Genomic DNA, 22,112 nt, shown 5'->3' with positions numbered 1-22,112 from the left:
AAGTAGGTGTAGACAGTTTCCCTCAGTGTATTCAAGAAAATGGTCCCTATGGTTTCAGGGTGCCCTTGGCATCCATTTGCTGTATCTCAAAAGTTTGGTTTCTCAAGTTTGCCTATCCCTTTAGTTGGCTAACTCATGCCCCCCACTTATCTATGATTTGGATAACACAGCCCACTTGGGTGGTGCATGAGGATAAGAGTGTTTCCTGGGGGTGAGACAGGAGGTGGGACCCCATCCATTTTCTGGGAGGCTAGATTAGAGACACATTCAGATACCAATCAGGGTGGAAATATGTTCGGGCTTCCAGACTGGTAAGCATGCTCCTATGAGCAGTACTCTGCCCTGCTCCTGCTTGCTCAAAGAATTGCTTGTTTCCTCATTTGCTGCTTTTTGGTTTTTCAAGACAGGGTTTCTCAGAACTCGCTCTGTAGACCAGGCTGACCTTGACCTCACAGAGGTCCACCTGCCTAGGATTAAAGGCGTGCACTACGACCGACCAACCGACCGTCCGGCTCCTCATTTCCTTTGCGTCTCATACAATTTCCCAACATCAGACCAAAGTGGTGGGAGGTGATGCAGGCGTGTGACAGTCTCCACAGCCCCACTTTCTCTTGGGAACTTTCCTACAAGTCCCAGCAGCCCTCTCCCTAGTAGAGGTGGGAACTGGAAGGAAGAGTAGGCATTGCGGTCCAACCTCCTACCTCTCTGTCTTCTCCCTTCACCAGTTCCACGATGGATCATGTACAAAATAGGATGGGAGTATATCAGGAGACAGGACAGAGTGAAGCTTGGTGGGAGGTGTACCAATTTCCAGTTCCCATTCTAGAATGGGCCAAGGTATGTCCACTGGTCCAGTAGGCCTATCCCTACCCCATGGGGGGTTTTACTGGTTCTTGCAGCATTGGATTGGAACTCAGGACTTACCCAAGTTAGACAAGTCCTGTCTCTGTGCTGCACCTCCATGGAAGGTCTTCAAACATTACTGAGTCTTCTGCAATGTAGAGGAAGCAGTGGCACACACCTGGCTTCCATCTTTTGGAGTGATCACTTTAGGCCAGTTCTCTCTCTCTCTCTCTCTCTCTCTCTCTCTCTCTCTCTCTCTCTCTCTCTCTCTCTCTCTCTCTCACACATCTTTCCTGGTAGTCTGTGGCACACTTCCTAAAAAATATATTTATTTATTTATTATGTATACAATATTCTGTCTGCGTGTATGCCTGCAGACCAGCAGAGGGCACCAGACCTTATCACAGATGGTTGTGAGCCACCATGTGGTTGCTGGGAATTGAACTCAGGACCTTTGGAAGAGCAGGCAATGCTCTTAACCAACCGCTGAGCCATCTCTCCAGTCCTAGGCCAGTTTTTTCTACAACTGAACACGTTGAGCTGTGGAACATGGATTGTCAAGACCAGGCCCTGAGAAAGAAAGATGGCTGGATGGCTCAAGAACCCCTGTTGTGTTGTGAATGAGACCGGCCCCTAAGGCTCATTCCTTTGAATGCTTGGTCCCCACTTGGTGCCATTGTTTGAGAAGGATTAGGAGGTATGGCCTTGTTGGAGGAAATGGTCACTGGGGGTGGGCTCTGAGGTTACAAAAGCCCATTCCATTCCTAGGTAGCTCCTGTCTCTCTCTCTGCCTGCCTCCTACTTTTGGATAAACTACTTACTGCTCCAGTTCCACATTCCCCACCATGATGGTTATCTTCTGTACGTTCCCTTGGTTACGGTGCCTTCACAATAGAGAAGTAGTTTAAGACAAAGCTTGAGCAGCATTATCAGGGAGGGACAGAAGATTCAAATGTACAGCAGGGGGAAAAAAAAGAGTCCTTAATGACTGCTTGTATGAGGCCCTGTGGATTTTAATGGTCCCCCTTGGTTTCCTGACACTCCCTCACTGCTTGAGAGAAGGCTCTATCCACCTCATAGCTGATTGGTGGGGCACATTTTTAATCCCAGCGGTGAGGAGTCAGAGACAGGCAGATCTCTGAGTTTGAGGCCAGCCTGGTCTAGAGAGCGAGTTCCAGGACAGGTTCCAAGCTACACAGAGAAAATGTCTCAGAAAACATTCAAAAAGAGAGGAGAGAGAAAAGAAACCACCTCCACTGAGATGGGCAGAACATGGATTCTGAAACTAGACAAAGTATGAATTTCAGCTTTCCCTTAGTTAAGGCCCTTCTTTCCTCCACATGGGAAAATAGCAGAGCTTCTCTTGGCCGCAGAGCGTGAGGACCTCAGAGATCAACAAGCAGAAGCGAGGGCAAGCAGCAGCCACAAGACACTCGACAAAGAGCGGGGTTTTGTTTTTAGTTTTCCCTTTCCTCCAGCCTGACTACATGTCAGTTCTTTAGCAGCTTCTCCTGGTTTCTACCACATTGTCTGGCCCAGGTGCTAATGACACTCCACAGTGCCCATGCACTGCCTGACCCATAGCCCCAAGAAGACACAGCACAGAATCTCTCTCTCATGCATGTATGGAATTTTGTGTATGAATGCTTGCGTGTAAGTGCACCACGTGTGCCTGGTGCCCCAGAGACCAGAACACACAGGATCCTTTGGAATAGGAGCTGCAGATGGTTGTGAACCACTGGCCCTCTGTGAGTAACCAGTGTTCTAACCACTGAGCATCTTCCCAGGCTTAGAGACAAAGCCTTCATGTTGCACTCCTACCCTAGCCTCCAAAGCACTGAGGTTCCAGATGTATACAAGAACATCTTAAAACAAAACAAACCCCAAAAAACTGAGAGTTGTCTGGGAGAGAAGTGCAGGGCTCACTAGCCCAAGGCTATCTGTGTGGCCTTCACCCAAGAACCACATGTTGGGGTTTTTTTTTTTGGAAACATTTTTTAATAGTTGAGTGTTCTACAGCTTACAGTAAATATCATATAGTTACAAACTCTTGGCTTCAACCTTTCAGACTGATCACTATCTGATCTTCAAAACAAAGCAAAACTCAAAGGAATCCAAGTCAACAAAGCCAGATGTACACTTCACACACACAAGTGTGGTTACAGGGCTTTCCAGTTTTTACCTCCAGGCTCTGAACACGCCTATAAATTATTTGATCAAGCTACTTGGAAGACACCGGTCAAAGGTTTATTATTATAATAATTATTATTTTTAATGTTTTTATTTTTAAAATGTGAGTTCCAATAAAATTTAAAAATTAGATTCCAACTTGTAGGTTAAAATGAATAAAAAATACAAAATCATACACAACGCTCTCTTCGCAGGGATGTTACATGCCATGAGAACAAGCTTCTCTGTCATGTGATATGAAAGGGATCAGATGCCTTCAAGACAGGAAGGGGACAGGCCCTGGGCCTTCAAAGATTAAAGACAACTTCAAGGTGCAGGAGGCCTAGTCTTGCCTCACCGTGTAAGGAGCCACGGCTCACAAGACAGACCCAGTCGATCTGGCTGACCTGAGGTCTCTGGGCCAATCCTACTCTTCAGTTTGATTTTTGTGCACGTGGAGGATGGCTGAGCTGGGGTCAAGGATAGAGGATGCTGGGTTTAGCCCAAAGCAGATTTCACTCGCTTGATTCCTGTGGGCTGCTATCTGTAAAGCTGCTTTATCTGTTCTCAGGCTGGAATGGATGAAGGGACACACTGCCACACCAGGGATACCTAAGGACTACTGACGTAGCAGCCACAGTGAAGCAGGTGCTGTTATGTCCCTCTTTGGCTCTGTGGCCACCAGTTTTAACTCCTGTGTTCTTGGCTGGCTTTCTGACTGGCATCAACAGTTTCTTAATTAAGAAATACCTGCTGGAGAAACTGAGGGAATGGGACCCAAGTCTGGCCCAGGCAAGTCTGGCCATGGAATGTTGGAGTTGGCCTGCTGGGAATGTCAAAGACTGAGTTCTGGAACCACATAATACCAAATTCATGAGTGCTTTTTCTAGGACATGGAATAGGGTAGAAATCTGTCTGGAGGCTCAGATGTCATCTGACCAGAGAACCTGGCTAAGTTTCTTCATTGATTTGTTCCCCTTTGTCCATTCCGACCCTGGCTGCCCTTCTCTAGAGTCCCAAGTTTGACAAGTAGGGGGGCCACATAATCAGCAGTGATATGATTATGATTAACATATCATATGGAGAGGCAGAGCTCACTGAATGAGTCACACCTGGGATAATAATGATGGCTCCAGCCAGAGCAGGGCAAGATATTTGATGTGCCTTGTTTGACCTGTCATGTCTGCACACTATGATGCCAGAATTGGTGACCATGAGACTTATCCTTTGATGCTCCCATGGCTCATTTCTGAAGGCTATTCAGGACAGAGCATCAAGCCTTCCAAAGAAACCTCTAGGTCTCAACCATGGAACCATCTAGATGGCCAGGAAATACTGGGTCATATGGAGCCTAGTTAGCCTTTCTAGGACCTGGTTCTCACCGGAGGAGCAAGCATGAGGACTCCAGTCGAATGTGTTTCAGAAGTTCACACTTATGCCACGTCCCCTTGAACTGCCTTGTTGGATCTGGATAGGAGTCAAGAGAGCCAACGTGCAGGCTTCTCAGAAGCAAAACTCCTTGCTCAAAGATACCCCAATCATCTTCAGTACTGGGCAGTGTCACGTTTGGTGTTTTGAGTTAGGTCTTTTGTGGCAACTTCTCTGCTGGACCTACCTCTAGGTCCCCAGGGCCCATACAAGTCTCGGCCTAAAGAAGAAATTCTCAAAAATCTGCTCAGCTGAAAAATGGGAGCTCTCCCAAGTCTCCATAAACGCTTCCTCTGTGGGCACACACAGTCCTTTCCTTCTTCAAGCATGCTTACACTAGAGAGCCAGCAGGAGGCAGCAGAGGAACAGAGGATCAAGTCTTGGCTCTTGTACTTATAAGCTATGTGTCCTCTGGCAAGTCTCTCATCCCTTCAGAGCATGATGACCCCCGCCTGTATCTTTAAAGTAGAGGTTTTGGCAATCAGTGTCAAAGTACTTTATGTACAAAAAGAGGTCTGGACAGATAGATTGTGTGTCCCTGATGAATACTCAGGGAAGAGGGGTATGCACGTCAGAGTCACTGTCAGGATATCAAGAAGGAAAAAGAATTTTATCTCATAGGAAGAACTTGTTGTTTCGAAAGCATGGCAAGAGACTTGCGGGCTTTTACTCACTGAGAGTAGTCCAGTTCTCAGACCCAAACTTTCTGGCCCAGGGCCGATGAAGATGATCAAATGGCACCAAGGAAGGCTGGTGAACAGATCCACCTCTACCTCAGCTTTGTATTGGGGGAGGGAGGGGTGTCAACAAGGTGCGTGCGTGCGTGTGTGTGTGTGTGTGTGGTGATGCCAGTGTGCCTTGTCCTATGATAAGGGGCCCCTTACAGCTTTGACCTCATCTATCTGACCACTGGGGCCATCCAGAATCCTCAAATGATACCTAGGGCACCCTTGCTAGAGCTGTGTTCATCTAACCCAAGGTACACACACACTGCGTTCTGGGGTTCAGTCTGTTTGCCATGGTTCCCTCCTCAAGCTTGGCCAGGCTTGTTGATCTCTGTCAAACAAAAGCGGGAGGCCAGCTGAACTGGGACTCTTGTGCTCTTACTGAGAAAGGTTATTGGTTTGGTTTCTCTATACTACAGCATGTCAACACTTGATTTTCACCTTGGGGTCTTTCTGATCCTGAATCCACAGACTAGGTCTAATATGAGGTACAGAGCATAGATGCTTCAGAACATGAGCCCATGTGTGGATCAGGCTTGGAGAGACTACAGCCAGCAGGGGATTCCTTACCAGAAAGTCACACATGGGACTTTTCTGAGTCTTGGATTCTCTATGAATTAAACAGCAGGCATCATGCCTTCATCTCAGGGACAAACCCCATGAACTGTGAGGGTCACAGTGTTTACTTACTGATGTGTAAAGAACAAATGTTAAGAGGCCATTCCTAGGTCTCTCTCTTTTTTTCTTCTACCAGGTCATCTGAAGGCCACTGGGTCTAGGAAACCTGCCAGGATTCCAGCGTACAGTTCACTTCTAGAACTGTTTTCACATTTGTCAAGTAGGTGGGAGAGCTGTCCCTGCTGCTTGCCCTCGGCCAGGGCATCAGTCGTAAAATGCTTTAACATCTGTGAAGCACCTGACACATGTATTCTATAATCATTACCACCATTATTATTCTGGCATTTTTCAAACATTTAAGACATAATCTATAGCAACCTTCATCCACCTCTACAAAACCAATGAAGGTAGAAGGAGGCATTGTAAAAAGCGGACCAACGATGGAAAACTTTGTCTTTAAAGAAAACCTTGTCAGTACCCAGAACAGCCGTGTCTTCTCCTGGTCCTGAAGCTCCCAGAAGGCCGGGCAGGCAGAAGCCCTAACTTCTGGCTCTCTGCCATGGATGCTGATGGACTCCGAATTCCTGGAAACAGTCAGACTGTTTCTGAGCTCATTCTAGCTCAAGGGCTTCCATTTTTTTTGTTTCCTTCAGGGAACACGGGAAATAGGAGGAAGGTAATGTTCAAGTTCACATCAATTTGAAATGAATTAGTTCGAGTCTCAGGTGTTACCAGTGAACCAATTTTACACAGCAAGATACTCCTATTCCACCCAGTGAGGCTATTGGCTTGGCTAGTTGGGCACAGGAAAGTGGCCGGCCAATCCATTTCCTGGCTAAGACTAGGAAGGGCTTCCTTGTCTTAGGGGTCCCTCTTCTTCTCCCAGATGTGGTTGTATCTGCTTGGTCTTCCGTTTTTGTTTTTGGTGGTTCCCATTCTTCTCTTCTTGGGATAAAGGACTACTCTCCTAAGTGCATAGCCCCTTCCGGCCAGCCCACTTGCTTTTTTTCCTAGAGGTGGAGTCAGGTGCAGGATAAACATTCCAGATGTCGTCACAGGCTTTCCAAATGCAGTTTCTCTTCCTGCCCTCTGCCCTTTGTGGCCTCTGCCTAGTCTTCAATCCCTCACCTTTAGAGTCCATGAGGGAAAATAGCAGGAAGAAGCCCAGAGGTCAGAGCTCACCAGATGTGGACACTGCTGACTTAATTTTTACAAAGCCAAGCCAATCCATCCCTTGCTAAATTTTTGTAGACAAAATGCCAGTAAGTAGGAAGGCTGCATTTAATGCTAATTTACTATAAGGTTCAGAGAAGTCCTTCTGCTTCTCTGGGCCTCAGTTTCTTCATCTGTCAAATAGGGGGTGGATGAGATGATGAATGCTAAGGTTCCTTCAGTTCCATGAGTATGAAATGATTATTGCTATTGTTTTCCTTCACTATCCTGACCTTCAGAACCGCCAGCTCCCTCCTGGAATGTGGTTCCTTCACTTTGGCCATGAAGTGGCAGAAGGTAACCAAGAGCTTGGCCTGCATGCCGGCCCCACGGACAGACATGTGCACCCCGGCACTGGGAAGGGCAGAAGGGCAAGGGAGAGAAATGCCACTCTCTGAGGAGAAAGCCCCTTGAGTGGGTCCATGAGGTTCAAGCTGAAGGTGGGATTATGCAGGCACCTGGCTTTCTGAAGCCTCTGGATGCTGGGATCCCACCACCATGCAAGTGTTTGGCAGGTCTGAGGTCATAGCATCTCTGGAGGAAGTGCCAGGTCAGCTAACATCACTGTGCAAATCAGAAGGTCCAGGCCAGCAATATGGCCAGAGACCTTTCAAACCAGAGCTGAGCACCCTCTCGCCCCTTTTCCACACTCCTTCCCCAGTGTCCTCCCTCCCTTCACCCTTCCCCAAATTCTCTGCTTTCCCAGGTTCTGGGCCTGGGGACGTGAAGCTGCTGACAACATTCCTACATAACCAGGTGGGCTTGTTCTTGGTCTTTTGCAATGGCTCTTAGAAGATATTTCTTTGTATTTGAAGTAATCTTGCTTCAGCAAAATGACAATCTGACAGAGATGTGGCCTTCTCAACAGCTCCAAGTTCCTACCCCAGACCTGACGGTCACATCTATTATGTTTTCCAAATGAAATATAGCCTTTAGATGAGCCATTGCAATAAACCTCACTCTCTGCCTGCTACTAGACGGATTGCAGGGACAGGATGCTCAGGGAAGGAAAGAAGTGCAGAGAGGACTGGGCCTGGTCAGGTAGGAAGAGGGATAGAGTCGGGAGGGCAGTGGCTAAGAGGGAGGCACGAGGGGGAGGTGCGAGGGGGAGGCTCCTAGATTAGAAAAAGCAGCTTTTACAAAAACCAAAAATAAAAATAAAAATCATTAAAGATGCATAAAGTGACCCTTGCACTTCCGTTGTCTCTTCTTGCAAATAGAGGTGGTGCTGCTAGGGACTGCTCCAGCACCGGTGTAAGACTTGAGTAGTTGCATACAATGTGACTCCGGGTCTGGGGGAGGAAGGACACTGTTAGAGAGAGTGACACGCCACAGGGCCCCTTCCCTGAGCCCTCCATGCCTCCCAGAGCTGCTGAGGACAGTGAGGAAGCTGGGGTCTAACATCAAAGCTGGTATATGATTTAGACAAGACTTCATTTGAAGAACCGAGTCTCTAGTTAAAGACATCTGAAGACCACAAAGAGCACAGAATTCAATAACAGAGGACAAAGCCACTGCTCAGTCTAATTGGCTGAGTGATTTTGAACTGTGTATCTAAAAAACAGAGTTAAAGACCCATGAGTTAAAAACTACGAGGGCTGTAACATTTGTAAAGTAATAGCTGATATTAAGAGTGACATTAAAGAACCCGGAACAGGTAACAAGTGGTGACTGTTGCCTGCTTCTGTAACGCCTGTGCTCCAGATTCAAGCCAGGACTTTGAGAGAGTTCCTGCATGTGTCCCTTCCCTTCTCCCCATCCCTGGCCCTACTTACTTGGACAGGTTGCAGGCTTTACCAGTGCGGGGGCACATAGCTGTATGCAGGGGTTCCTTGGGCCCTGTACGTGGGCATGGAGACAGGGTGTGCCCCAATTGCAGTGTGCTGGGGTGTGGTCAGCAGGGTACCTGGGCATCGAGAGAGGAGGAAACCTGAGTAAGCTCTAACCCATAACCTGGGTACAGGATGGAGAGGAGGAAAAGGCTTTTACATGGCTGTTCTTCCTGTCCATGCCCCCACCACCCTGGACTGCCTGGTGAGCACTGTACTTCTCCACCTTGCCAGGCTTCCACTCCTTAGAGTGAGGAGTCTTTTGGGATGCTGGAAGACAGAATTACTCTTAGGAAATCCCTCTTTCATTTGCATGCTTCTCTTACTGCATACACGTGTGGAAACCATTATCTTTCCTGGTTCTGTCTTCTACATATGCTCACCTAGATTATCTTTCCTGCTTCTGTCTTCTACATATGCTCACCTAGATTATCTTTCCTGCTTCTGTCTTCTACATATGCTCACCTAGATTATCTTTCCTGCTTCTGTCTTCTACATATGCTCACCTAGATTATCTTTCCTGCTTCTGTCTTCTACATATGCTCACCTAGATTATCTTTCCTGGTTCTGTCTTCTACATATGCTCACCTAGATTATCTTTCCTGGTTCTGTCTTCTACATATGCTCACCTAGATTATCTTTCCTGCTTCTGTCTTCTACATATGCTCACCTAGGTATTTAAGGGCGAGGCTCTTCCTTAGGGATCTTTCCTTCCCAGGACCTGAATCAGGCTGGCACTGAGCAAATAACTAGCAGCTTCCTGTGTCCTGAGCAACCATGTGGTCACATCTCGGATCTTTACGCCCTGCATGGCAGTGCCAATTATTTCTAAGGCTACACTTCCCACCTTTATCCCCAGTGTTCCTTAAGGGCAGATTCCTGTCTCTCTCAGCTCTTACAATTAATTATGGGAATGGTTCTTATATTCCTGTCCGCCTGGGCCCCCTGTTGTCACTGGATGCCTACTGTTAACTCTCTCCCAATCCAGCCCACAGTCAGTTCAAACCCTACCCTATTTCTCCCCTACTGCAGCTGTTACCTCCCTCACCCAAAAGCATTCAAGCCTCTCGACAATCATGTCCTCACCAGCCGTGCCAGCCACCCTTCCTCTCTCCCGTCCCCCTCCCCATTTCTTACACGCCTTAAACCTTTTCCATCCTATGAATACACCACACTTTGATCCTTCTGCGTCTACTTCCCTTCCCACTTTCATTTCTCTGCTTGGCCTCCATTCACCCATTATTCAAGGCCTTGCTCAATATACCCATCTTGTGTGCCATCTTCCTTATCCCTTCAAATAATTTAGACTTTAAATTATACTCTAAATTTCTAAATTTTAGAGCATCTTCTCTTTGGCTTCCTGGAAAACCCTCTAGCCTGGCACCTAATTTCCCATGCTGGGCTGCAGCCAATTCCACGACTGTTCTCCAGTGTGAGGAATTCCTGAAAGACAGCAAAGGATTCTTCGGCAGATGTTGCCCTTACCTGCTGACATTGCCATGGTGGTTCCTGCCACCATGCCCATGGCCACACCGTTGGTCCTGGGGGCAGCAACAGGAGCTGGGTAGATGGCAGAGGGAATGCTGTTGGGCTGGACAACTGTAGTGTGGTGGATGACATGGGGCTGGGCGGCATACACGGGCTGTGTGTAGTAGGCTCCCTGGGAAGAGAGGCTAAGGTCAGATGAGTTCTTGGAGAGAGTAGGAAGGATGAAGAGAAGAGATGGTGGGTGGGGAGCAACCAGGTAAGAGAAGCTCTGGCCTAGGGACACAAGTGTAGGCTGGGGCTCTGCTCTGTCTCACTCTGCAATTAGTTCACTGCTGTGATTTAGCTTGATCTGAAAAATAAGGCCCTTTCGCTTACACCCCTAGAGTGGCTATGAAGTTTTAGTAGTAAGAGCTTTTCTCCCTTTAAGCCTTGGCTTTAACATTGAAATTTTTCAAAATTTGCCAGGTATTGGTTACACACGCCTTTAATCCCAGCACTCAGGAGGCAGAGACAGGAGGATCTCTGGGAGTCAGACGCCAGCCTGGTCTAGAAGAGCTAGTTCCAGGACAGGCTCCAAAACTACAGAAAAACCCTGTCTCAAAAAACCCAAGGGAAAAAAAAATCAAAAAATTTGATTCCAAGACACTACCATAACCTGCCCCTAATTTATCAGTAAGGAATATAGTCAGTTTCTCAGCACAAGGACACCAAAACACTGCCACACAGGCAGACGCATTATTAATGGCATTCACCACTGTTGTGAATGTTGTTGTTTTGTGTTCGTTTTGTCATTATTGGGTAGCAAGGTACCTCTGAAGGCAGTGTTCTGAAGTGATGGTTCCCTTCCCAGATCACACAGCTCTTCCTGGTGCTGCATTCATGGGCCTCCCGAGTGTGGGAGCAGATAAAAGCATCTGAGACTAACTCAATAGTAAATAATCAAAGTCTCACCTTAGCCCTAGAGGCTAAGATACTATGTCATACTTGAGAAAAGTTGATTCAAGTCTCCTGTTTCTTATTTATCTTTTCTTTTCCAGGTAGACTGGCCTTGAACTCAATATGTAGCTGAGAATGACTTGAACTTCTTCCCAATACTGGGATTAAAGGCATATGTTGTCATGTCCCAGTTTTGTAGTATACTCTGCAACATAGCTAGTTAAAAAAATATTTTCTATTAATTGTTATATATATATATATATATATATATATATATATATATATATATATATATATATTTTCAAATGTGTGCGAGTATGTGTGTTTTGCCTTCATGTATGTCTGTGTACCTTGAACTAGAGTTACAGATGAGTATGAGCTGCAATGCAGGTGTTGGGAATCAAATCCAGGTCCTCTGCAATGACAGCAAGTGCTCTTAATCACCAAACCATCTCTCAAGCAACATAGCTAGTTTTGTTTTTGCTTTTTTCCCAAGACAGGGTTTCTCTATGTAGTCCTGGCTGTCCTGGAACTCGCTCTGTAGATCAGGCTGGTCTCAAATTCAAAGATCCACCTGACTTTGTCTTTTGAGTGCTGGGATTAAAGGTGTGTGCCACCACCGCCCAGCAACAAAGCTGGTTTTTAAACTCCAAAGTTTAAAGACTCATTACCACTTAGACCTCATGTAGAACCGTCACTTCAGAGGATGGACCATGGTCAGGCTGGAGTCTCAAACAGTTCCCTCTTGCCTCCCCTCAGCTGCACACATTCTCCAGCAGGAGAAATCCAAATGGACCACTAAAACACTACAGAACCACAGAGGGCACCAGTAGCAGACACTGTTTTTTTTTTTTCCTTTTCTTTCTCTCTCCTACTTGGCTCATTGATTTTATCAAAGAAAGGGAGGTGTGAGATTAAAAGAGGTGAGATCAACACAAATAATAGCATAGCCTGACCCAGCCAATAACTCAGTGTGACCTTAGACCAGCCTTTCTCCTCTGCAGTCTCAGGTTCTCTACTTGTCCAACAAAGGAGCTGAGCCAGATCATTTCTAATGGTCCTCTGACGTTTGAGGCTCTGGTAACCTAACTGACTTCATTCTTCACCCTTTGGGAGTGAGACAAAGTAGGCAGTCTTGCAGGAATATTCTTTAGTGGCACAACAGTGATGACAGCTAGCTAAACCCATGGACTCTCTTTTCTCTTCCTTATCCCATGCCACCCCATCCTTGCTGGAAGCTCCTGCAGAAGAGGCCCTCCATGTGTACCTACCTGGGCATACAGATTCTGCTGGGGGTAGGCACTTCTGATTGGATACATGGCCGTCTGATAGGGATTGGGTGATGGGGAGTAGGGGGGTGGAGCAGTATTACTCTGGGTCGGTGGGACCTTGTATGGTGTCCCTGCAGTATATCCTGTACCAAGGCAATAAAAGAGACCTCTAGTTAGTAGGCAGAACAGCAATGCTTGAAGGCAGCAGGTCCCCAGTAAGAATTCCTCAAACAGCTGGAAACACAGATGAGGACTGACAAGGAACAGGCTTTACCCACAGAGCTGTGGTCCCCGCTTCCTCAGTTCTGGTGAACAGGGCTGCAAGCATGATTTGGGCATCTTATTTCTCTGGGTTTCAGGGCTCTCATCTAAAACAGGAGCTAGAACCAAATAGTCTCTACAGGGCCCTTTCAGCTGACAGACTATCTGGGGTTCTGAGCTGCCTGTGTGGAAAGGCAGGTGGTACCCCGACAGACATTTCTTTTCGCTATTTTCTCATTCTGGTTTCTCGCTTAGCATCTCAGGATATCTTCTTTCTTTGTCTAGCTCATTTGTTTTTGAGTCAGGGTCTCATGAAGCCCAAGCTGATCTCACATGTGTATCCTGAATGCTTCATTCTCTCCTTTCCTTCTCTTCTCTCCCATTAATGGATTTCATCTATCACAGTTCCTCTCACAAGTCTGAAGGTTAAAAACCCCATTAAAAAACAAAAAATAGCCAGGTGTTGGTGGCGCACGCCTTTAATCGCAGCACTTGGGAGGCAGAGGCAGGCAGATCTCTGTGAGTTTGAGGCCAGCCTGAAGAGCTAGCTCCAGGACAGGCTCCAAAGCTACAGAAAAACCCTGTCTGGGGGGAAAAAACAAACAAACAAACAAACAAAAGCAAAACAAAACAAAAAACCACCATCAAAGATCCCTATCTTCTAGGGTGTTAAAACTTTGCTTTAAGGCGCTGGCCTTTTCTTTTACTCTGTGGCTTGGAGAAAGGTCACCTCTGCCCCAAACACCTGAAGTTAGGCATCAGGAAGACACACTGACCCAGAATCTAGGCGATGTCTGTATCTCGGAGAGACGGACAGAAGCAGGGCACTGGCTGTCACACTGCTGCCTTTGAGGAATCTTGAAGAGAAAGATTCCTCAGAGGTCAGCAAGACTGTGTCCCTAAGAATCACCACGTGGAATCACCCTATGGAACCTGGTGAACATCAAGGAACCACATTTCTCCTTTACATAGAAAATCCAGAGGGGGTTGGAGAGATGGCTCAGAGGTTAAGAGCACTGACTGCTCTTCCAGAGGTCCTGAGTTCAATTCCAAGCAACCACATCGTGGCTCACAGCCATCTATAATGAGATCTGGTGCCCTCTTCTGGCATACAAACATACATGGAAGGAATGTTGTATACATAATAAATAAATCTTAAAAAACAAAAAACAGACAGACATGGTGCAGTGGTGCAGGGTGGAGCAGGCTTTTGTTGAAATAAAAGTGATGTGGTCTTAGGTCTGACTTTCCTCCAAACTGGCATATGTAATGCCAAATCTCTAGACCTTAGTTTTAGGAGGGCAAAGGAAGTCTTTAATAATAGTGTAAATGAGTTCGTGGCCAGCCTGGTCTACAAGAGCTAGTTCCAGGACAGGCTCCAAAGCCACAGAGAAACCCTGTCTCAAAAAAAAAAAAAGATAGTGTAAATGGTGAATTTCTAAGATAGGATATGTACAAGACTTTTCAAATTTGTCTTACTACAGAACATGTGTGTATTTTCCTCGGGTTTCCCACATACTATATGGGGAAAGTATATACTCTACCACTGGGCTATATCCCCAGCCTTCTTTTGTAATCTTATTTTGAAATAGGATTTTATTAGATTGCTTAGGCTGGCCTTGAACTCACTTTGTGATTCAGTCTTCCTACTTCAACCTTCCCAGTAGGTAGGATCATATATGAGCTTCTACCAACCACAGGCTGGATAGCCTGTTTCTGCCATAGTAGTAGTTACAGACCATACGATCCTTAAACCTAAAGTATCTACTATTTGGTTTTTCATAGGAAATTTTACTGACCTTTAATTTAAAGGTAAAAAACAAGATGTGAAGGCTCTAGGGATATAGCATCAGTGCAGAACCTGGGCAAAGCTGTGCGTTTCATCTCCAGAACAGAAAATAAAAAAACAAAGACACCAAAAAACCAAAGCCACAATAAAGATGTGGAGAATCCTGTGAGAATCTAGGACAGGATACTATGTATGTACGGGACACTGTGTATACGGGACACTATGTGTGTATGGGACACTGTGTGTTTGGGACACTATGTGTGTATAGGACACTATGTGTGTATAGGACACTGTGTGTACGGGACACTATGTGTGTATAGGACACTATATGTGTATAGGACACTGTATGTGTATTGGACACTATGTGTGTATTGGACACTATGTGTGTATAGGACACTATGTGTGTATAGGACACTATGTGTGTATAGGACACTATGTGTGTATAGGACACTGTGTGTACGGAACACTATGTGTGTATAGGACACTGTGTGTGTATAGGACACTATGTGTGTATAGGACACTGTGTGTACGGAACACTATGTGTGTATAGGACACTGTGTGTGTATAGGACACTATGTGTGTATAGGACACTATGTGTGTATAGGACACTATGTGTGTATAGGACACTGTGTGTACGGAACACTATGTGTGTATAGGACACTGTGTGTGTATAGGACACTATGTGTGTATAGGACACTATGTGTGTATAGGACACTATGTGTGTATAGGACACTGTGTGTACGGGACACTATGTGTGTATAGGACACTGTGTGTATATAGGACACTATGTGTGTATAGGACACTATGTGTGTATAGGACACTATGTGTGTATAGGACACTATGTGTGTATAGGACACTATGTGTGTATAGGACACTGTGTGTGTATAGGACACTATGTGTGTATAGGACACTATGTGTGTATAGGACACTATGTGTGTATAGGACACTATGTGTGTATAGGACACTGTGTGTACGGAACACTATGTGTGTATAGGACACTGTGTGTGTATAGGACACTATGTGTGTATAGGACACTATGTGTGTATAGGACACTATGTGTGTATAGGACACTATGTGTGTATAGGACACTGTGTGTACGGAACACTATGTGTGTATAGGACACTGTGTGTGTATAGGACACTGTGTGTGTATAGGACACTATGTGTGTATAGGACACTGTGTGTATAGGACACTATGTGTGTATAGGACACTGTGTGTACGGAACACTATGTGTGTATAGGACACTGTATGTGTATAGGACACTATGTGTGTATAGGACACTATGTGTGTATAGGACACTATGAATCAGAGGCCACTGTCTCCAGATGCATCACCTACAAGAGCAGTGATCACAAGCAGCATGGGAACTGACTGGGCCCCTGTAAACAGGCTGTTTCTCTCTCACTACATAGAGGCAGTAGTAAGCTTCCTCTCGTGGGGCATATGATCATGGACTGCTCTTAAAAACTACAAGAGAGGGGCTGGAGAGATGCCTCAGAGGTTAAGAACACTGACTGTTCTTCCGGAGGTCCTGAGTTCAATTCCCAGCAACCATATGGTGGCTCACAACCATCTATAATGAGATCTGGTACCCTCTTCTGGCCTGCAGGTATACATGAAGGCTGAACACTGTATGCATTAATAATAATAATAATAATAATAAACTACAAGAGGCAAGAGCTTGGCTGTGGTCTGTTCCAAATTGCAACACAAACTCCAGGACTCCAAGATTCTAAAATTTTATGATTCTTTAACAAGCCAATAATATGAGCAGCTTTTGTTTTGTTTTTAAATGTGCCTGGAGAACATGCTCTGGACTTTCTAGCTTTCTCAGGGAAGGCGTACCACGTCATCTAAGCCACAAAAGCAACCACATTAAAAAGTGGGCTGTTCCTCTGCAGAGAATCAAAAAGTTCTAGGAGAATGCAGTAGAATTTGGTTCCTGAGGGCTGGAGAGATGGCTCAGTGGTTAAGAGCACTGGCTGTTCTTCCAGAGGTCCTGAGTTCAATTCCCAGCAACCACATGGTAGCTCACAACATCTGTAATGAGGTCTGGTACCCTCTTCTGGCCTGTATGCATACACACAGGCAGAACACTGTATTCATAATAAATAAATACATCTTAAAAATAGATATAATAAAATAATAAAAATGATTTGTTTAAAAAAAGAATCTAGTTTCCATATATGAGAATAACCTTCTGGAGAATGTTTCCCCCCCTTCATGTTATTAGACAAGACATACACACTCAAAATATAAATCAATATCTAAACAGCCATGGCTGGTTATAGCCTGCTTTGCATCTCTAGATGTTTGGGATGGGAGGCAGAACTCCAGATCTTAGAGATCTCTACCATGAGAACTTCAGAGATGAGAGATGCTAACAGAGAGATTGCACACAGAAGCATGCTGTAACCATGATGCGACTCATCAGGGGCAGGAGGAGCTTCCTAAGGCTGCAGAAACCACCCAAGCTCGGGCCTTTTTCCTGAAACCCTTTCAAGTCAGCTTCTTATATTGGAAATATCTTCAGTTGGACTAGATCATTTCAGAGGGCATTTTGATGTTAACATTCTAAGTCTTTAGTATTTCAGTAGGACATCTATGAGGACATCATCTTCATCCTGTCCATACCCCTGGGGAACACTGAAAATCTAGGCTAATATCCTGGGCTTAGATATCATAAAAGTTAGGGTTTACTACTTTGTGCATCTACTAAGTAAAAGAAGCTGTTGGGTTTGTTGCAAAAATATCCTATGGGTTTTTACTCAAATAAATTTAGACCCAACTGGAGGGCTAGTTTGAAATGAATGCTAAATCTGAAGGTCACAGAATGGGAACTTTGGGATGCTATACCTTAAAGGCATTTGAGACCTATTCTGAGGAAGAACCTATAACTTAGAAAGTAATTTTTTCAAAATTGCACATCATATCTACAGCCATAGAGCAGAGGTCAGAGTTAATGTTGCCGTGGGCAAAGCTGTTTCTGAGTTAAATGTCTCTACAGTACAATACTGGACATCTGGTGTACTGGCCTTCATATCCCCGTTTCACTAAAGGCTGTGTCCTGTGTCTAGAAGTGCCAACTCTGCCTTATGAAGAGGTTTTGTTTATGAGCCGCCTCTGTCTGTCTCAGGTTCCTAGCTATAGGTGTAGGCTATATCAGATGGAAGCATTGGCAAGATGAAGCTGCTGTAGCCCTCTCTTTAACCCTGCTTCACTGTCAAAAATCCTTTTCAGTTGTAGAGCCCACTACCTTACACTAATTGCTTTGTTGATCATCAGGTTTATACATCAGGACAAATTCTGGACAAAATAACACTGTAGGTCTGAACCTTGTCTTGACCTCAGTTTTCTTGTTGGTGGTTAAACCCTCAAGTACTGAGTAAGTAAGAGGGATACATAATTATGAACATGTGTTATCAACTGTTGGTTAAATTGGTGTGAATTTGTCAAAGTGCCCTGAGAGCACTGTGGTGCTAAAAAGCAACAAAATCTGCATGCTTGGAGGAACTTTTGTGAGCCTGCATGAGTGAGTCAGACAATCCCGAATCCTTCTAAACGTTTTATCCATTTATATAATACTTGCTTGAAAAAGAGTGATACATCTTGGTCCTACCTAGAAACTTGACAGCCTGTCCAAGAGGGGAGAGCAGGATTTAACTACTGTATATTTCTGTGGGACTGTTACAAGATTTTAGCACAGAAGGTAAGGCATTCTGACGCTTCCTCCCTGTAGGAATGAGGACCTTATTCCTAGAGATACGAGCAAAGCCTTGAGAGCTAGCTCACTGATGAGGGAGCTGGAGAGGACTTTGTGAGAAGCTCACAGCTCTACAGCGAGGAGTCAGGAGTCCAATAGCTAGCACAGACTTTAAAGGTGACCTGGTCCAAGGTGTTCAGTTCTAGAGACTACTGACCAAAGCAGAGCCACGAATTATCCAGTCACATAGAATCAAGACTAGAGTCCGCTATCATCCACACCAGGCCTCTTTCTGCTGCACTGTAGTAACTGTGCCTTTATTCACGTACATCCACATTTATGGACTACACACGTATCAATTTACATTATATAACTTTAAATATGTTCATTCAATTCTACTTAAGGAACATGGAAAAATTCCTTATAGCTGCCATTCCTCTCATTATTCTTTTTGAGACCAACTCTCACTATGTACCTCAGATTGACCTAAAAGTTGCTATGTGGCCTAGGTTGGCCTTGAAATTGTGATCCTCTTGCTTTAGCCTTCTGATAAGCTACCACGATGCCTCATTTGGCTTTTGAAAGAGTCAGGAGCCAGGCGACGGTGGCACACGCCTTTAATCCCAGCACTCAGGAGGCAGAGGCAGGCGGATCTCTGTGAGTTCAAGACCAGCCTGGTCTACAGAGCTAGTTCCAGGACAGGCTCCAAAGCCACAGAGAATCCCTGTCTCAAAAAACCAAAAAAAAAAAAAAAAAAAAAAAGAGTCAGGAGTAGAATTCTAGTTTGAAAGCTATCTTTTTCCAGCTGTGCTGGCATATTAATTACACAGCATTGGGTATACTGCCTTCTTGAATCTTTGGAAATTTCAAAGCAGGATAAAAGTCCACCCAAACTTTATAGACTATAATCTTGATTAAGCCAGGGGCTGATTTTGAAAGCAGAATCTACAAAAGGCACACCATGCTGGGTTAGGAGATGCTGATAGGTAAGGACAGTGACAATGAGGAGAAAATAACATTGGTTTTGTTGTTGTTGTTATTGTTGTTGTTTTTAAAGAAAAGGGCTCACCATGTAACCTTGGCTAGCCTAAAAATCACTATGTAGACCAGGCTAGCTTTTATCTTACAGAGAGATCTATCTGCCTCTGCCTCCTGAGTGGTAGGATTATGGGCATGTGTCAGGCTTGACATTGGATATTTAATTTATTTTAAAAGATTTGTTCTGCCGGGCGGTGGTGGCGCACGCCTTTAATCCCAGCACTCAGGAGGCAGAGGCAGGCGGATCTCTGTGAGTTCAAGGCCAGCCTGGTCTACAAGAGCTAGTTCCAGGACAGGAACCAAAAACTACAGAGAAACCCTGTCTCGAAAAATCCAAATAAATAAATAAATAAATAATAAAAGATTTGTTTTTAGTTTATGTGTATGAATTTAGCTGTGTGCATGTACGGGCCTCATATTTGTGCCTAAACCACAAAGAGGTCAGAAGAGGGCACTGGGTTACCTGAACTGGAGTTGCAGATGGTGGTAAGCTGCCTTGTGGGTGTTGGGGATTGAACCTGGGTCCTCTGGAAGAGCAGTCAGTGCTCTCAACTGCTGAGCTATGTCTCTAGCCCCAACACTGGATATTTTACACTTGATCTCAGCAAAAAGGCTGAGAAGCAATGACATTGGGTAATTAAAAGAAAAGAAAACAAATTCAATGAATTTTCCTAGCCTACCTAGTAAGTTACTTTTCTATAACATTTTGCTAAGGGTTTGTCCAGTTCCTGCTGGCATAAATTCAGAAACCAGCGCTCATCAGCTCATCACATCCAAAGCCAGTCATTCCAATGCCCAACAGCTGCCACAGGCACAAGTTCTTCCACTCAGCAATTTCTAAATGATGGTCCTGACTGGAGTCATCTGTGTTACCAATCAGCTGAAAAGGTGACAACATTAGTAAGCCTCAGGCTGAACATGACCAACGTGGCTACTGGTGTCTGTCCATGTCATACCATGTTCCCAAAGTGTGCATGAACTAGGGCAGTGTTTCTTATACAGAGGAATACTGAGCCCTATCTGGAGACATTTTTGGTAGTGACAATGATACTTTATTTATTTATTTATTTATTCATTCATTCATTTATTTATTCATTTATTATGTATACAATATTCTGTCTGTGTGTATGCCTGCAGTCCAGAAGAGGGCACCAGACCCCATTACAGATGGTTGTGAGCCACCATGTGGTTGCTGGGAATTGAACTCAGGACCTTTGGAAGAGCAGGCAATGCTCTTAACCTCTGAGCCATCTCTCCAGCCCCATGACAATGATCTAACAGAGAGAACTTACAGTCACTGCTAAACATCCTACCATGCATAGGAAAAAACTCATGTGTCCCAGATGCCAACAGTGCTAAGGTCAGAAATCCTGCGGGTAGGAAGAGACACACAAAGCCTTCAATTGTGCCTTGATCCTTCCCCTAAAATGAAGTCATTGTCTTTCACAAACCCAACTTCTTGACCCAGGGGCACTCCTCCTTCACTGCTGTGGATATCCCGAAGGCATGATCACAGATGATCATCATTCTTGAATGACAAAAGCCATTTTTTTTTTTGCATGACTAGAAGAACCTCTTTTTTTTTTTGTTTTTTGTTTTTTGTTTTTTCGAGACAGGGTTTCTCTGTGGCTTTGGAGCCTGTCCTGGAATTAGCTCTGTAGACCAGGCTGGTCTCGAACTCACAGAGATCCGCCTGCCTCTGCCTCCCAAGTGCTGGGATTAAAGGCGTGCACCACCGTCGCCCGGCTTTTTGTAGGTTTTAGTAGCCTCTTAAAACAGTGTTTATACTAAAAACGTCATTTTAAAAATTCCCTTTCCTGGCTGGGTACACGCCTTTAATCCCAGCATTTGGGAGGCAAAGGCAGGCAGATCTCTGTGAGTTCAAGGCCAGCCTGGTCTACAAGAGCAAGTTCCAGGACAGGTACCAAAGTTACAGAGAAACCCTGTCTCAACAAAACAAACAAACAAAAACAACAACAATCCCCCCCCCCCCAATCCCTTTCCTTTCTTCCTAAGGAACAAATCTGTCCCGACCAAGGGGAACAAGGAGAGGAGGAGACAGGCTGTATTTACTGAAAGCCGCAGAGGAGGCTTGGTAAGTTCGGTTCTCGGTCCCGGTGTCCACTGGGAGGTGGAAGGTGCCTTCAGTGCCGCAGGACGATGAGCTCTGTGGCCAGGCCTGTTTCATCAGCAGAGTGGCTTGGGGAAGACACAAGAATGGCATTAGGCAGAGTATGAAGTGGGCACCACCAATTACAGACACAAAAGCAAGGGTCTTGTGCCAGACAGAAACATAACTCAAGGAGCCTGCTCAGACACACAATGATTCAGCCTTCTTGAGATGGGGAGTGGGTGGGAGAAGTGCTGAAGTGAGCTTCTACAGGACCTCCAAGGAAGCCTACACTTAAAAACTGAGAATCAGGACTTTTGTATCTGATCTAAACTGTGGTGTATTCCTCTACTACTTCCTCATTAACATGAAGACACTGGAATTCTTTAACAGTGTACTGGGCCAAATTAACTGAGTCTTAAAAATCCCTCTGGTCTGAAATCTCATCTGGAGGTACGGTTAATATGTTGTGGGTTGCACCAGGTATGGTGGCACAGTCCTTTAATCCAAGTACCTGGGAGGCAGAGGTCAGCTTGCGCTACGCAGTGAAACTCTGTCTTAAAAAAACCAAAAAAAAAAAAAGTTGTGAATTGCTTCCAAGTAACTACCATTTTACATGAGCCTTGCTGGAATAGCATCTCCTCTAACAGATTGTGATGAGCTGGGACCATGGCTGCACTATTAGCTATCAA

General features: G+C 45.2%; 1 protein-coding gene across 4 annotated transcripts in view; it reads right to left on the bottom strand.

Moving 5' to 3' along the window:
* Positions 1 to 2,818: 2,818 nt before the first annotated feature.
* The window catches only part of Fam168a (family with sequence similarity 168 member A), a 137,858-nt gene continuing 118,564 nt past the window's right edge, over positions 2,819 to 22,112 (bottom strand). For 2 of the 4 annotated variants that reach the window (XR_012910577.1, XR_012910578.1), the window contains 6 exons: positions 21,384 to 21,509; positions 12,520 to 12,662; positions 10,310 to 10,484; positions 8,771 to 8,901; positions 3,960 to 8,287; positions 2,819 to 3,923 (listed from right to left, as the gene is read on the bottom strand). Coding sequence is in view for 2 of the 4 variants with exons in the window: in XM_075971587.1 (XP_075827702.1) it covers positions 8,789 to 8,901; positions 10,310 to 10,484; positions 12,520 to 12,662; positions 21,384 to 21,509 (557 nt within the window). In the remaining 2 variants the exon portion in view is untranslated. Of the gene's footprint in view, positions 8,288 to 8,770; positions 8,902 to 10,309; positions 10,485 to 12,519; positions 12,663 to 21,383; positions 21,510 to 22,112 lie in introns of all 4 variants that reach the window. The other 2 variants (XM_075971587.1, XM_075971588.1) reach the window with 1 other exon arrangement.

The sequence above is a fragment of the Microtus pennsylvanicus genome, chromosome 5 (assembly GCF_037038515.1).
Source record: "Microtus pennsylvanicus isolate mMicPen1 chromosome 5, mMicPen1.hap1, whole genome shotgun sequence".
Lineage (NCBI taxonomy): Eukaryota > Metazoa > Chordata > Mammalia > Rodentia > Cricetidae > Microtus > Microtus pennsylvanicus.
This window is presented reverse-complemented; position numbering and strand designations above follow the sequence as displayed.